At 42.5% G+C, this 15,831-nt stretch overlaps 2 protein-coding genes across 3 annotated transcripts in view; one reads left to right on the top strand and one right to left on the bottom strand.

The window, feature by feature from the left end:
- The window catches only part of LOC308331277 (CASP8 and FADD-like apoptosis regulator), a 265,394-nt gene that overhangs the window by 225,252 nt on the left and 24,311 nt on the right, over positions 1 to 15,831 (top strand). The gene's annotated exons all lie outside the window — the stretch shown is intronic.
- LOC308331176 (hyccin 2) overlaps positions 1 to 15,831 on the bottom strand; it is a 51,526-nt gene that overhangs the window by 17,995 nt on the left and 17,700 nt on the right. For both annotated transcript variants that reach the window (XM_080786420.1, XM_080786421.1), the window contains exons 3-7: positions 11,375 to 11,454; positions 9,855 to 9,956; positions 4,819 to 4,998; positions 2,830 to 2,910; positions 1,590 to 1,705 (exon numbers count right to left, since the gene is read on the bottom strand). In XM_080786420.1, coding sequence (XP_080642546.1) covers positions 1,590 to 1,705; positions 2,830 to 2,910; positions 4,819 to 4,998; positions 9,855 to 9,956; positions 11,375 to 11,425 — 530 coding nt within the window. In that variant the 5' untranslated portion in view covers positions 11,426 to 11,454. The remainder of the gene's footprint in view (positions 1 to 1,589; positions 1,706 to 2,829; positions 2,911 to 4,818; positions 4,999 to 9,854; positions 9,957 to 11,374; positions 11,455 to 15,831) is intronic.

The following is a 15,831-nucleotide window of genomic DNA, read 5'->3' as shown; positions in this document are numbered from 1 at the left end:
GGCTGGGTGCTGGACAAAAAATATATATAACAGTATATATAACAGTATAAGAATAAAAAAAGAAACCGTACACCAAGGGGTCTGAACAAGAGAGAATTTATTTTGATGCTGATGTGGATGCGTGTGTGCATATTTTCAATTCTGACATACCACAAGTAACAAAAAAAAAAGAGGGCCAGATGCCATGCCAGTAAAAATCATTATTAGTCTAAGATTATCATTCAACCACTGGGAGGCATGAAACAGATATGCGAGAGATAATAAATAAATAAAAAAGCTTTCAGGCCAGCCAAACCCTTAGCATCTAACCTATCTAAAAAGGCTGCTTTCTTATAACAAGAAAGGGGAGGATTCACAGGGACTTCCCACTGGTCCAAAGGCCTATTATTCTGAAACCCTAATAGTCCGGAGAAATGCCCCCATTGGACCGAAAGCCCATTAGTTCGAGAGCCCGTTATCCCGAAAACAAATTGCTCCATTGCTTAGGAACACATACTCTCAGGAACATACTCTGGAGTGGAGCAGGGGAGGGGTTGGGGGGTAAAATGGTTCCTAAATGGCGGGCCTGCCGATACCAGCTTTGTGAAGCAAATGAAAGTAACTTCAAGTCAGGTGTTTTACCCCTCTCTAATATGCTTGATCAGATCAACTATTCAATCAGTAAATCGTTTACATATTTTATGTAAGCGAAACGCAAGCTATAAACAACCATAGAAACAATCATATTACTGTATATGATGTGCTATTGAAAACAACACATCTGTTGAGGTGTAGGACTACAGCCCACGTGAAAGAAAACTCTTTGCGCATCAATGGCCGATCCTAAATCACTGGGGACCAGGGAGAAAGGGTTCTAACCCTGGTCACTTATATTAAAATAAGCTTACAACATTCTCTTCGTGATGCGTTATAAGCTTGTAGATCAACAATTTCCGCTATTTTGGAATTGTTTTTTAATACAAATTGGAACGTTCCAATGTTCAATGCCAAATTTAAATTTAATTGTTAATTGCAACTTTTTGTGTGACAATTAATCGTCAATTTAAATTTGTAATCGTGAGTGACAGCAATACACAATAATGACTGTGTGCTTTTAAAACTCTTTCCATGCCGTGCATGTGCACAACATAGTTCTGTGCCCGGCCCCCTCTGCACTCAAAACACCATATGGAAACGCGAGGCGCTGGCACAGAATCCCGATCCGCCATCTTTGAGCCAGTCTGGAGCTCCTTCGGTACTGCTAGAAGCACCAATATGCTAACCGCGGGGCATCGAAGGTTTTTCATTGAGGTCCAAATATTGCCCAATTGCCAATCCAGGCGGAGAAAAGATTCAGAGAAAACGCAGCTAAAGATCGTCAAAATCTTCATAGAAATAGTTATCTGGAGTGCTGTGTTGATGGAGCGCGACACATTGTGACTGTGAGCTTGTAGATCCGCTATTGTCAGCATGCAACCAAGTGTAAAATGACTTGTGTCTTTTACTTACAGTATACTGGATCATTCATCAGTGCAAAAAAGGTAGTCGACGAACATTTTCCGTCATAGTATTAGGCGATGAAATAAACACTGCTGGAGTGGGTGCTTTACCTGTTCTGTGCAGTGAAGGTCTCTCTCTGTGGATGGACGCCACTGTACACCACTCTGATCAGGTCGTGTTGACAGAGAGCGCCCTCAGTCAGCGCCATGGACCCTAGGCTGGAGGGCTGCATGTACAAACACACACAATACACATTATCATAAAAACACATGCACATACTGTACATAGACACACGTTAAGCTGCATACAAAATGCACACGTTACAGACAAAAGGATCAATCATTTACACATGATACTGTTCTATATTCACAAGCAAAACACCTCAGACACAGCTAATCTGAACATTTTATTCATTCTTATCTGTTCTTTCTTTTTGCAATAGATGGACAGGCCATTGAGATTCTGGTCTACAACACAGCGAAAACAAGGAGCCGTGAGTGTGTTCTACAGGGAAGAATGAAGGGCAACTTGTGATCTTAACCCAGATACTGATACATACATAGACAGAAGAAGATCAGAATCAGAAGGTACAATACACACACATCTGTATTACTATACTTGGACAGCAACAATTTAGGGCTGCGACTTTAGGAAGGACATAACACTTATTGGACTCTGACTTTGTTGTGTTCTGCTTTTTGGCCTGCCGGTTTTTACAAATCGTGACAGTAACGTATCGTATCTTAATCATTGTGTAATTATACCGGACATAAAGGAAGACTTGTGAATCAGCAGTGTCTTGCATGTACTGTGTGCCACTGTAAAGGAACAAGAACGCTTTATGAAACTAACAATAACACAGTACAGAGCTCAACAATGATGACACACATTTACTGCACAACGTCCTAATAGAGAAAGATTATCACTTTGTTTTGATGGCCTTTATTAGGACTGATAAACCCATTTCGCCAATATGGAATCAAATTGTTACTGGTATGCTGTAGAACGTCAAGAGACATTGCCAAACTGCCTCAGTATCTAGTGTCATATATATACAATTATCATCACCGTTTTCACTTTTCAGGATGTCATTGTAGGCTAAAAGTTTACAATTATTTGTATGTATCTAATTCACTAATGTGGAAAAACAAATGGACCAAAAAGCAACACATTTGTGAGCTTGTAGATCTGCCATTTTGCCATGGGCACAAAAAGATAGAAAAGCACTGGTCTACACTAGAGATGTGGAAAAGGTGGTCAGATGGGTCATCCTGCATCACGCAGTGGGGTCAAGAAAAAATAGACTAAAATAAAAGGCAAGGCAGTAAGGTGTAGTGAACAACATCCCACCTCATGATATACAGATGGTTTGGACAGAGAGGGGATTGTGAATGACAGGAGCTTGCTGGTGCCATCTTTGTCCACGATCTCCTGCAACAGAGAGACAGAAAGGTAGGAGGGAGGGGGGGAGGGCAGGAGAACGGGAAGGAGTGAACAGAAACAACACTTGAAATTGGTTAACTCTCAAGCGAGGAGACATTTGCACTGGCTGCTATGTATTTTTAAGTGTATTTAAGTGTTATATGTATGTATGTATGTGTATGTAAGTATGTATGTATGTATGTATGTATGACTTGTATGTACTGTATGTATGTATTTATGTATGTATGTATTATTTTTGCTATGGGTCAACTTTTACACTTTGATAATTCAATTAACAATCCAGGTTTTATTGGACCCTGCCCGTTTTATTCTCCGCGTGTGCCATATTATTATGTGCACCAGTCGATCCAAGCATCCATAATTCAGGCCATTGGATGTGTTACTAATCAGGTTATACAGCTTTATCTCCGACATGCAGTGCAATCTTTGTCCAACCTTAGCCGTACCCTTCACTGGCCGGCAGTATATCTCTGAATATCTGATGGAGCTGCTGAGAGCAAGGCTGCTTATCTGTTCTGTGTAGTCAATGACCATAGGAGACTGTGTGTAGAATGGCATGGCTAGTACAAGGAGCTAAATTATGCATGAACATACCTCTCGTTGAGGTAGCTTACAGGGAGCTCTTTCCATTGATATCGTTTGCTCTTAGTCCATTTCCCCATGGGTGTTTCCTGGTGAAGCTATACATCGGAGCTCTGTCCATTACGCTACCATTTCCCTAGAGACTGTTGTCTGTGCCACAATAATGTTCTTACTGTACCTCCATTAGTTATGATGAACGAATACCTTAATTTATCCTGCAACAACATTTTATATTATATATCCTGTCTGAGAAATAATGTAAATAAGAGTACTTGCTTCATTGGCTTGGTTGAAACTGTTAACTAAAAGGTTAGAGCCAGATACTACCCTGACAAATGCCTGGGGGATAGTCAAGTCTTGTTGTTATATGATTCTGTAAACACATGCATAGCATCGGTATATCCTCTAGTAACAGATGACACCTCACAAATACAACATCAGTGCATCTTAAAGATGGGCTGCCACGGTCCCATTCCTAGTTAAATAATGTACCAGCCCATCTTAAAGATGGGCTGCCACGGTCCCATTCCTAGTTAAATAATGTACCAGCCCATCTTAAAGATGGGCTGCCACGGTCCCATTCCTAGTTAAATAATGTACCGGTGGCTTATTATTATATGGGACAAAGTAGCTTTTTAAAAAAAAGGGTCAATATGCTGTTTTTCTGTGGTCACACCCACCACTTCATGGTAAGTGTAGGGGACGAGCGTAGTGACGACAGAGTTGAGATTCGGGGATAACTACGCCCTACTTTGACACATAGTAAACGTCAAGCTGTAGTTCTATGCTTCTTGTCGAGCAAGCAACTACTCTCTAACTTGTCTGTTGCAATGGTAGCAATGGAACAGCAGCAAGGAAATGGTTTCAGATGTGAAAAAATAAGACCGATACTGGACCAAAATCTAGTGTTAAAACATATTCTTAAACTTGGTTAACCTGTAGTTGGTGGTTGAGAAATTAATCACAAGAATTCAATTTTTAACACAAGCTTATTGTAATGACATGGAGATGGCAGCCAATTGTTGCATTCCTGAGGGCCATTGACTTCACAATATATGAAGGATCTGTGCCTAGCAATACAATTACCTCTTATTTTGGCCAATCGTTCAGTCAATTTATGTTGGTAAGTTTTGCCCCTCTCCTCACTAGCACCCAGTCCAAACAGGGACACAAAAATGGCACAAAGCAAACAGCATCACAACAAGTTTTGAAATCACGAGGGACAAACTAATCTCTTGATAACACCGTTAACTTCAGCCCTTTACCCATTATGAACTGCTACCACTGTTATGCCCAAGACGTATTGGCACCCACCAGGTTATACATGCCCAGGAGGAGAGCCTCGATGCACCCATTACTCTGGCGGTCCCTACTGGCGGTGACGCGAAGGTACACCCACACCAGCTCTGGTAGGAACTGCAGGGTGAAGCGCCGCAGGCGGTCCTCAGAGCTCCGGTAGAGCTCGAAGAGCTGGTGACACACAGGCTCGAGGAGCTGGAGGGACACAGAGACAAGAAATGCATGTTGACATTTATTTTATTTGTCGTAAACCAGTGTCTTTCTCGTATTTCACATTCACTATTTTGAAAAAGACCGAAAACTAGGCACTAGGCACCCACTCGTACTAGGCACCCAAACAGTTAATACCTAAATTGTCAAATAGTACGTGAGAAAGAGGCAAACGTGAAAATAGCCGATCTAGAATATTTTGTGATTGTAGTGCGGCTACATCCTGCTACCCTAATAGACAGGGGTACATAAGCACAGTGGCCGTTTATCCAACAGCTTTCTCCGACCGAACCACACTTTTACCACACATCTCTATATGCACAATAAATTCGGCACACTCCCAGAATACATATAGGCTACATTTAATTGAAAGAAATGTCTTAATTACTCTATAAATATTGTTTTACATCACCACACGATCCCATGGGACAACTTTCTGTGACGTCAAAATCGTCATGTTTGCCAAACTCTCCACCAGCACAGAGCCTCCTCCCCCTTTCACTGCTCCTCTGTGCTGTGTGTGACCGACCCACTGTACTACTAAACGGACTCGCCCACTCTACAAACAACAACAACGTGAACAACAAAGTGAACAAACAAGACTCATGCTTGCCACCGCCAACAACTGGACTGGAATACATCATGCCACGACGAAAACGCTCCGCACTTTCTCAATACACGCCACACGCCAAACGTTTGCGAGCCAGTCACGCAAAAGAAACCAAAACAGGTCATTACAGCATGTTGCATGCGTGTGCTTCTCAGCTTCTCCAAACATTTGCCTGTGCGTGCTTCTGTGCGTGCTTAATCATTTGCACGCCCGTGCATCGTTTGTTCTTTCTGTGCTTTTCCCAAATCACATCGTGTGTGTGTGTGTGTGTGTGTGTGTGGGGGGGGGGGGGTGTGTGTGTCGCGTCGCCCTCCAGCTGCAATTGCGAGTGTGCGCTGTGTACTACTGAGTTTAAAAACACAGCTGAAACATGAAGTGGAGTCTGTCCAACGACGTCGAGTCTGTGGGGGCTATATGAAGAATTAAATAGCCCCTTTTAGCCCCCATGAGGATTTTCGTGGACATTTTATATTAACATTACATATTTTCTGGGAATTATTGACACTCTGTGACTCTGTCACAGACTGCATACTAGCGTATTTACACATGCTCTGGAATTCCGCCGGCTGTTCAGAGGTGTTAAAAGTACTCAAATGCTAATCGGGTTTCTTTTGTTTTCACCTAGCCAGGTATTATATGCCTACAGTAGGCTACAGTGCCCATAGGCGGCGGGTGTGTAAGGCAGCAACACTGACACTTTCAGCGGAGTGACTCGAGAAAAGACCCATATCGTCCAAAATAGGCTAATCAGTCGTTGTCTGTGTATAGGCTAATTCATTGGTAAAAGTATGCTAAATAACTCAATTTTAGACCATTTGGCAAATAAATAAATCCGCGGCGGAAAGTACAATGTGCATGCACACAATATGTAAATAAATAAATGTGTTACATTTTCTTGCATAAACACAAAGAGCTGTTTCCATAACTGCACAAATTATTGCACATAACATGAGTAGCTGTTATAATAACATAATAACATAACATGAGTAGCTCTTTGCCTGCCTGCCTGCCTGTCTGTCTGTCCATGAGTAGTTATTTGTCTGTCTGTCAATGAGTAGCTGTCTTACTGTCTGCCTGTCTATGAGTAGCTGTCTGCCTGCCTGTCTATGAGTAGCTGTCTGCCTGCCTGCCTGTCCAATTGTCCATGAGTAGCTGTCTGTCTGCCTGTCTGAGTAGCTGTCTGCCTGCCTGCCTAATTGTCCATGAGTAGCTGTCTGTCTGCCTGTCTATGAGTAGCTGTCTGCCTGCCTGCCTGCCTAATTGTCCATGAGTAGCTGTCTGTCTGCCTGTCTATGAGTAGCTGTCTGCCTTCCTGCCTGTCCAATTGTCCATGAGTAGCTGTCTGTCTGTCTATGAGTAGCTGTCTGCCTGTCCAATTGTCCATGAGTAGCTGTCTGTCTGTCTATGAGTAGCTGTCTGCCTTCCTGCCTGTCCAATTGTCCATGAGTAGCTGTCTGTCTATGAGTAGCTGTCTGCCTTCCTGCCTGTCCAATTGTCCATGAGTAGCTGTCTGTCTGCCTGTCTATGAGTAGCTGTCTGCCTGCCTGCCTGTCCAATTCTCCATGAGTAGCTGTCTGTCTGCCTGTCTATGAGTAGCTGTCTGCCTGCCTGCCTGTCCAATTCTCCATGAGTAGCTGTCTGTCTGCCTGTCTATGAGTAGCTGTCTGCCTGCCTGTCCAATTCTCCATGAGTAGCTGTCTGTCTGCCTGTCTATGAGTAGCTGTCTGACTGCCTGCCTGTCCAATTATCCATGAGTAGCTGTCTGTCTGCCTGTCTATGAGTAGCTGTCTGCCTGCCTGCCAGCCAGCAAGTTGGTTAACAGAAAATAAATTGTTATGGCTGAGTAAAATAAAATACAATAAACACAATTTGCCTGAAAATAGATTACCCAGCTATGACCTTTTTCATGACAAAAATGTAGTAGTGATATGGCTGACTGAGTAAAATAAAACAATCTACCTGAAAATAGATAGCTATAAGTGAAGAACTATTAATGGCAGCTGGGTTTCATCATTCAAATAAAATAGAATTCTGTCCGTTTAGCTATAAAATTATGTCAGGGAATAGGGATACACAGTATATGTCTTTCATTTGCATTGCATCTCCCCCCCCCCCGCCCCAAGCTTTTATTTTCGTTCGAGTAATAGTACAACTCTAATAGTATTACTTATAATAATGTAATTAAAGATAACTTCATTCAGATTTATTTATTTTTATTTCATTTTCCAGATTTTTTTTTTCTTCTTTTTTTTAGACTTTCATTGGTGGGCCAGTCATAATGGTCCCGCGGGCCTGATGTGGCCCGCGGGCCTGAGGTTGAGTATCACTGCTGTAGCCTACCCAAAGTACCAGTGAAAACATCAACTTATTTTTTTCCACGCTGTGGGGGGGGGGCCTGCGGGGAGGCGGGGCTGCGGGTAGCCCCCATGAGGATCATCAGAACTATTCGGTTCTGAGTCTGTCAACTCCCGCAATTTCCTTCTTCCCATATTGCGCTGCAACGACACTAGGATTGAGCCCCCCGAAGGGGGGCGAAATTCTAGTAAATGTAATTTATACAATTTCACGTGCTTATCAGTTCAAATGTGATTATTTTTGGGGGATTTTTGAGAAGTTTGGGAACCCTTGGTCTAGGGCACTCAAAAATCGGGATCTGAAGGAGTCTGAAGGAAAGTACGGAAGGAGAATAATAAGGAGGAAGCGAAGGGGATCGTGGAGGAGTTAAGATGAGCTGCAGCGGCCTGCCCCCGACTTATCTCACTCAATCTCCTGCTTCCCCTTTCTTGATTTGCCCTCCTGATAAACTTCATTCACATGCTTCCTTCATTTTGACTCACCCGTATTTTTTTCTTCCCACCATAATAGTGCATTGACGTGAAGAGAAAAGAAAGAGAAAGTTTTATCCCCAATCAATCAATAGGAATTGATTAAGCCGAGACGATGAATCGCTATGATGCAGGCATAGGCGGGTTTGATGGAAGGACATGTTCACACTGTCTAGGCTCTCTAAGGGTTGGGCTACCAACTGGAAAAACAGCACGTGTGAGTGCGTGTGTGTGTGTGTGTGTGTACGGTAGCTGATAGTGCAATGAGTACCCTCTCATTATTGAATTGGCTTTGATTGATTTGTTCCTCAATCTAATCAGCAATACACACACATGCAATACACAAACATGCACACATGCATATACATGCACTACTAGACTCTAGTGCATCTAGTCTAGTGACTACGCACGCACGCACGCTAATGGGATTGTGTAGTCAGAATGACAACTCTAATGTTTGTAGTACTGAATGAAAGAGTGGAAAAGAGAGACAGAAGGAGCCACTGACTGTTAATGTTAGTCTGAGTGATATTATGGACCTGTGTGGTTACAGTAAGTGCTTCAGAATTTTTCTTCAATAAAATGGAAATTATGAATCATTACTGGTATAGAAACAAGGAAAAGAAAGAAAATCATAAAACTTAGTGCCAGGCCCAAAATGTGATTCCGTGTACAGAGACACTACTACACACAAACATTGTGCGATGTCTGTATTGGTATATAGCACACATGTGCATGTACAGTACAGTAACAGCAATGTAACACTTAATCCTGATTTATACTAGATGTGTGTGGGTATCGTGCACCGAACATAGCAGATCAGCAAGCTCCCAATGCAGCTCTGGCAGATCTGCTATTTTGTATGTGTGACACTCGCATAAGGATAACTCATGTGTGCCGTGCGTGTGTTTTGGGTGTTGTGGGCAGCAGATGTCACACCCTGAGTGTGACATCTCACAGGTAACAAGGCTGGCACTGCAACTGTGACTGTCCACCTTATCCTCCCAGAACACAGCCAGTGTGTCCCTGTGTGTGTGTGTGTGTGTGTGTGTGTGTGTGTGTGTGTGTCCGTGCGTGCGTGTGCGTGTGTGTGTGTGTGTGTGTGTGTGTGTGCGTGCGTGCATGCGTGCGTGTTTGTGTGTGTGTGTGTGTGTGTGTGTGTGTGTGTGTGTGTGTGTGTGTGTGTGTGTGTGTGTGTGTGTGTGTGTGTGTGTGTGTGTGTGTGTGTGTGATAAGGAAAGTCACAAGAAATACATTTCCCTGAGCTTGAAAACAACACTGCATAGAAAATCCTCAATGGATCCTTACTGGTATTTTTTCCCCACAGTTTTGACTGTGTATGTCTGTGTATCATGTGTGTAAAGGAACTTGGCATTGAATCATGATTATGTAGGTATGTGTATTACCTCATTGCTGGGGTCCTGGATGACTCTGTAGAGAGCTGGCACCAGGGACTTCTTCAGGTGGAGGCTGCCTGCATAGCTGGGGATGTGGGCTTCTGGCAGGGTCTGGGGTGAGAGGAGACAAGAACACAGTGTATATCCATCCACATATCCAATCTGCAAAGATATGTACCGGTACTATCTACTAGAGAGTGTCTGGAGTTCAAAAGTCTGAACTCCAGTCATGTCAACGCTGTTTGAACCAAGGCTTCTCTCAAACAGCATCAACAACATAGCGTTCATGCAGGTGTCGTGCACCGAACACAGCACATCTACAGCGCCCAACACACATAGCACACATACGATTAGCTGCTAATGACATCGATTCAAGCATTGCACGTGTGTCAATCAATCTTTGTGTCAAATAAGTTGTGTGTGCCTGACTGTCTCTACATTGTTGATAAGATATAGCAAGCGTTCTCCTTAGCACAGAACACAGCCTGGTCATTTTGACTGAAGATAGAACACAGTGTGCCTGGAGTGGCCCGATCACATACTGACTCACTGTGTTCTGCTTTGCTCCCTCTCTACCTCCCTGTTCATCACATACTCCCTTCCGCCCATAACAGCCCCCCTAGCTCTGGTCCATAGCGTTAAGGACTTCTCCTTAACGCTATGGAACTTTCAACTTCATGCACACGCATGAAACAGAAAATATAAAATTACACCGACTGTCAACTGCGCTGCAAAAATAAAAAGAACACTTTTACTCACCAATACAAAGACGGTTTTGTGGAGTTGAAAGCCTACTTTCCCTAGTGGACCCACTCTGAGCACCCCACCACATGTGTAAAATGCACTTTTTGGTCAAATTATTTCACAAAAAAATGTTTAGTTACTCCACTAAGCCCTCTACAGATCTTCAAAAATCCCATTGACCAGATCTTTCCTGCCAGTGAAATATTTTCTTTTCTGGCCAAAAAGTGCATTTTATATGTGTGATGGGGGGCTCAGAGTGTGTCCAATAAGGAAAGTAGTCTTTCGACACCACAAAACAGTCTGTATTGGTGAGTAGGGAAATTGTTATTTTTATTTTTGCAGCAGTCGACACTAGGCTGTGCTGCATTTCATGTGTGTCGAGAGTAACATACCACTAAGGAGAAGACCAGAGCTAACATCCCCAACCTCATAAACCTCTTACCTTCACTTCGGCCATCCTTCTTGCTAAGGACGCTAAACTACATTTTCATCAATTTATAGCCTCTCCATTTGACACACACACACACACAAAATAGCTTTCCGAGTCCACTACTGTACATCAAATTATAATCCCCATAGGAATCAAATACAAATAGTACTGAGGTTCACGCACACACACACACACACACACACACACACACACACACACACCTACACACACACCTTTGCCAGCACTCTTCCACTCACAAGGAGTGGTTCCCTGGATGAATGCCACTCCAAGGATGACTGCCACACAAGCGTATCAGTGTCACGAGTCACGAGCGAGTGCCACGCCAGGATCTTACCTTGAATTCTGAGAGCCATTCCTCCACGACGCCACGCTCCGAACCCAACATCTTCCTCAGAGCCCCCCCACCTCAGCTGCCTGACGGAGGAAGAGGGAGATGGAGATCAGAGATACGGGAAACGGGATAGAACGTAAAGTAACAATTACTTCAATGTAGAACTACTCAGTTACAAGTAAAAGTCTGGTAATCGACTTGTAATTTCATGGATTGCCATTCTTAGGGTTTTTTTTGTTTTGTTTTACTTTTAATGTTCTTTTGGGGCAAATGGCGATCCAAATGAATAAAGCATAAAGATGGTGCTGGAATTTCCAGAGGGCGACATTGTGTTCACACACGAGTAACACGCCTACTACTAACTCCTCAATAAAGGCACGCACAATTACTTAACTTGTTCCCAAAAGGTTGCTGTGCAACCTTCTACAGAACTCTAATAGTTGTGACGGCCCCCCTGGGCCTTTAAGTCTACTATGGGGTTCTTAACTTCTCTGTGTGTGTGGCTGTGCCTTTAACAAGTCCATTGCAGTATTGGAGGGCGGAGCCAGAGATGATGAGTGGAAGGGGAGACACCTGGCCATTGTCTCTCCAAACACTATTTAAGAGACCTGCTCTCACAGCACTTCAGGTCTGCATTTCTCCACAGGCTGCAGGGGCGGCTGCAGGAGAGAACCTTTGTTCATTTGTTTGTTGTTTTGGTTATACATTTTGGGAAGCATGTTTCCCTGCCAATTTAAGTTGGAAACTTTGATTCAATTCTTGAATTACTATTATTCAAGTATGAAAAAATATATACTTATTTTTTGGATTGTCCTCCGGTGTGGTTTGCCCTTCTTCGTTATGGCCTCAGAGCCAGCCATAACATAGTCAACAGTAACTCAATCTGGGAACCCATCGGCAAAAAGAAAAGAAAAAACAGCACCCTCTAGTCTATACACATTCTGAATGGCCTTGCTGACAGATTCGGTAGCGCAGCACAGAATCTGTTCTTGAGAGATTAACTATAACTGAATATACTGTATATTACACAGAATCATTTACAAAATCACAAATGATCATTTATTTTGTTTAAATTCTTATGTACATTTATATTGTTTTGTAATTTGAAAAATGTCCTTCCTTATGGCCGTCTTTATTAACTGCAATTTATGGAAACCTACACAGAAAAGGTTTTTTCACTCTTTACACTGTAAACATCAGATGTGACAATAAACCCCATCAGATGTGACAATAAACCCCATCAGATGTGACAATAAACCCCATCAGATGTGACAATAAACCCCATCAGATGAGACAATAAACTTTAAGGTGAAGTTGAACCTCATTCAGTCGAGTATATGAAACCTGAAGTGGTCATGTATCTAAGATGACTGCAATAAACAATATATACAAAGAACTGTGCACGGCAGCTAGATATTAAAGTTGAAAGAAATTAATAATTGTATGTTTTCTTCCCAATTTTACTGGTCTCCATAGCATCTTGTACCCAGGGAAACAATTAATGTTGGGCTGTGGGTGGAAGGCTTGATCCACGTTCTCTGTATTGAGAAGCTAAAATTAACCACAGCAGACGGCCTAAAATAATCCTTCGGAAAGCATCACATGGAAAATGTATCCAAATTAATTATCACATGAAAAGGCAAGCCGTGTTTGCTCAGGCTGGCTATGAATGAGGCATGTGTCTCAGTGCAAGTGAGGGAGTGTGTGTGTGTGTGTGTGTGTGTGTGTGTGTGTGTGTGTGTATATACATAAGGTTGGTACTGGTAGTATGGGAATGGGAAAGCTACAGGCTCCAGTGACTTTTTGGATACCAGTTGAGGGTGTTAAGAGATGCAGGGCGATAAGTCGCCAAATGGGTATCCCGACCTGACATTTCATGTTTCATGTTTTACTAAAGAGCTGGAGACATTACTGAACAAAATAATATAATTCTAATAGCATTCAAATTATTTTTCACACACACACACACACACACACACACACACACACACACACACACACACACACACTCTCTCTCTCTCTCTCTCTCAATTCTGACACTAAAGTGTCAGAATTGGTATTTTTCAGACCATGGTCATGAGACATGGGCTTTGAGCTGCTTTAGTTGCGTCATCATCCACATTTTGCCGTCTTAGCATTTCAACACTCTAGAAAACAGCTTTGTCTTGCTCAACAGCTTGTTGAGGTTTCTACTTGATAGGATTATGGATTAGGACTAAGTGTATGTATTTTTCATTTCAAAAAGTGAGAAGTTCCCATTGACATTTCAGGCATTAGTCGGTTGGTTTAACTGGCTATGTGTAAGGTTACGTTTGATTGATTGAAGTATTTATTAACATATTGGAGAATTACAGTACATTAGTAGTAGTCAACCCCTCCTCAAACACACTTTCCATTGGTTTCGTCATTTTATCATAGTGTAGTAGTTTAAGATAGTAAATTATTTGAGTTCAGTTTTCCAAAAAAGAAAGTCGGATTAGTCGGATCAATCAAAAACTATCCAGTATAAATATAGCGTATGAGAAAGGGAAAGTTACAAACTGAACAGTGTTGCAAGATAACAGTGGCACCAACAAATAGGTTTACATTTGTTGGTGGTGCCACATTAGGTTTAGTGGAGAGCCTAATCCTTGTTTTGTCATAAATTGAACAGGGCTTTTATGGGGTAATGAGTCATGTGAAAGCCTGTGTGTGACTATGGCACAATCTAACATCATAACCAAATCAAAACAATTCAATGAAATGACATTCACATTGCGACGCACTCTCAACGAAAATAAAACTGAAATCATAACTCTCCAGCTCCCTAGGTGGGTAAAAGTCCATCCCTTCGTTAGAAATCTTGGTGTTATTTTTTATAAAGATTTAAATTTTAGGTTCAGCGCCAGTGCTGTAGGAGGCGGTAGCTCACCAGTGCCAGACGTTTTTGACCAAACAGCTAAAATGGCAGACAATTAGTTGCGGCCGACAAGTAGTTTACTCTAGTGCAGATGCATGTATCTGTATCTGCATGCAGAATCACTGGCACAAAAAACGAGACCACATCACGCCAGTTCTGGCCTCTCTCCATTGGCTCCCTGCTAAGTTTAGAATTGATTTTAAGGTTATTTTATTTGTTTTTAAAAACACGTCACAGCCTCTCACCCTCCTACCTCTCTGACTTAATTGTGCCCTATGTCCCACCTAGAGCTTTACGGTCTGCGGACAAGCTGCTGCTGGTCGAGCCTACTAGCAAGAGGAGCAGAGTGACCGTGCTTTTGCGGGCCCCAGGCTCTGGCACATGCTGCCCTCCTTCCCCATTAGATCCACCCAGTCAATTGGGGCTTTCAAATACTCAAAACTCATCTGTTCTCCCTTGCTTTTAATTGCACCTGAGCTCTCTGTCTTCCTTATTCTGCTCTGTGCTAATGTATGCTCTTGTTTTATATTTTATTGTCTGCTTTGTTCTGTTGTTTTGACCTTGTTCAGCACTTTGGTCAGCCTCGTCTGTTGTAAATATAGAAATAAAGTTTGATTTGATTTGATTTCCGTTACTTAACCACGTGAACTCTAGCATCCATATTCTGGGAAAGTCATAATAGACGAGCATTCACTGAAAACAGCAGACTGTTTTAATACTATTAACATTTGGCCACTGAATGGCATCCTAAAATCTACATTTTCCAACTAAATTCTTTCCATTCATAATTTATGAGCCCCTTCTCACACCGCCTCACAATCTCTGTCGTCTATTATCTATAACATTCTTTTCCATTAACTCCCACTTCTCTTGGGTGTATTTTCGGTGCCATTCATCAAACGTGGCATACCTGCCTTCATCTGTGTGTATCGCGGCTATTATAAAACTATTGTTGACTCATTATTATTATTATTTAGAGGTATCTCTAATTTTGAACAGGAAGAGGAATTTTGTTTCGGTTGTAACCAAGCTTCCATGACAAGGTGTTATGCCGTTCGAAGCTCTAGTCTAAGCAAGTAATAAACAAGAACCCACGTCTATTACACAAACATTTAGCCAAAGTTCATATATTTACGATATGAAAACCATGCACCTGTGAGCTAGGGTTGCCACCCATTCCGTAAAATACGGATTCGTCCCTTATTTGAGCACTAAATGATGCGTCCCGTATTGAATCAATACGGAACGTATTAAGAAAATAAAACAGGAACTATTAAAGACAGCACAATTGTTCTGGCGCGGGGGTCACGCAGGACCTCCCACGAGCATAAACAAAAACCTTCCCTGTGATTGCCGATATGCATGTGTGTGTGCTCTGCTCAGTCTGCTGCTCTCCTCTGCGCCGTGGCGAAGTGCCAAATCCAGTGCCTGTCTCGCCGGCTGGCCGCACCGCGCTGTCTATAGGCTACTACAAGTTCTACAACAGCTGATTCTCCACCGCGTCTGGCTCAAAAAAGAAAACGCCTTCAAAAATATAGACTTGAGTGTGGGGAAGAGGCAA

The sequence above is a fragment of the Protomyctophum bolini genome, assembly GCF_963924005.1.
Source record: "Protomyctophum bolini genome assembly, chromosome: 16".
NCBI classification, from domain to species: Eukaryota; Metazoa; Chordata; class Actinopteri; order Myctophiformes; family Myctophidae; genus Protomyctophum; species Protomyctophum bolini.
This window is presented reverse-complemented; position numbering and strand designations above follow the sequence as displayed.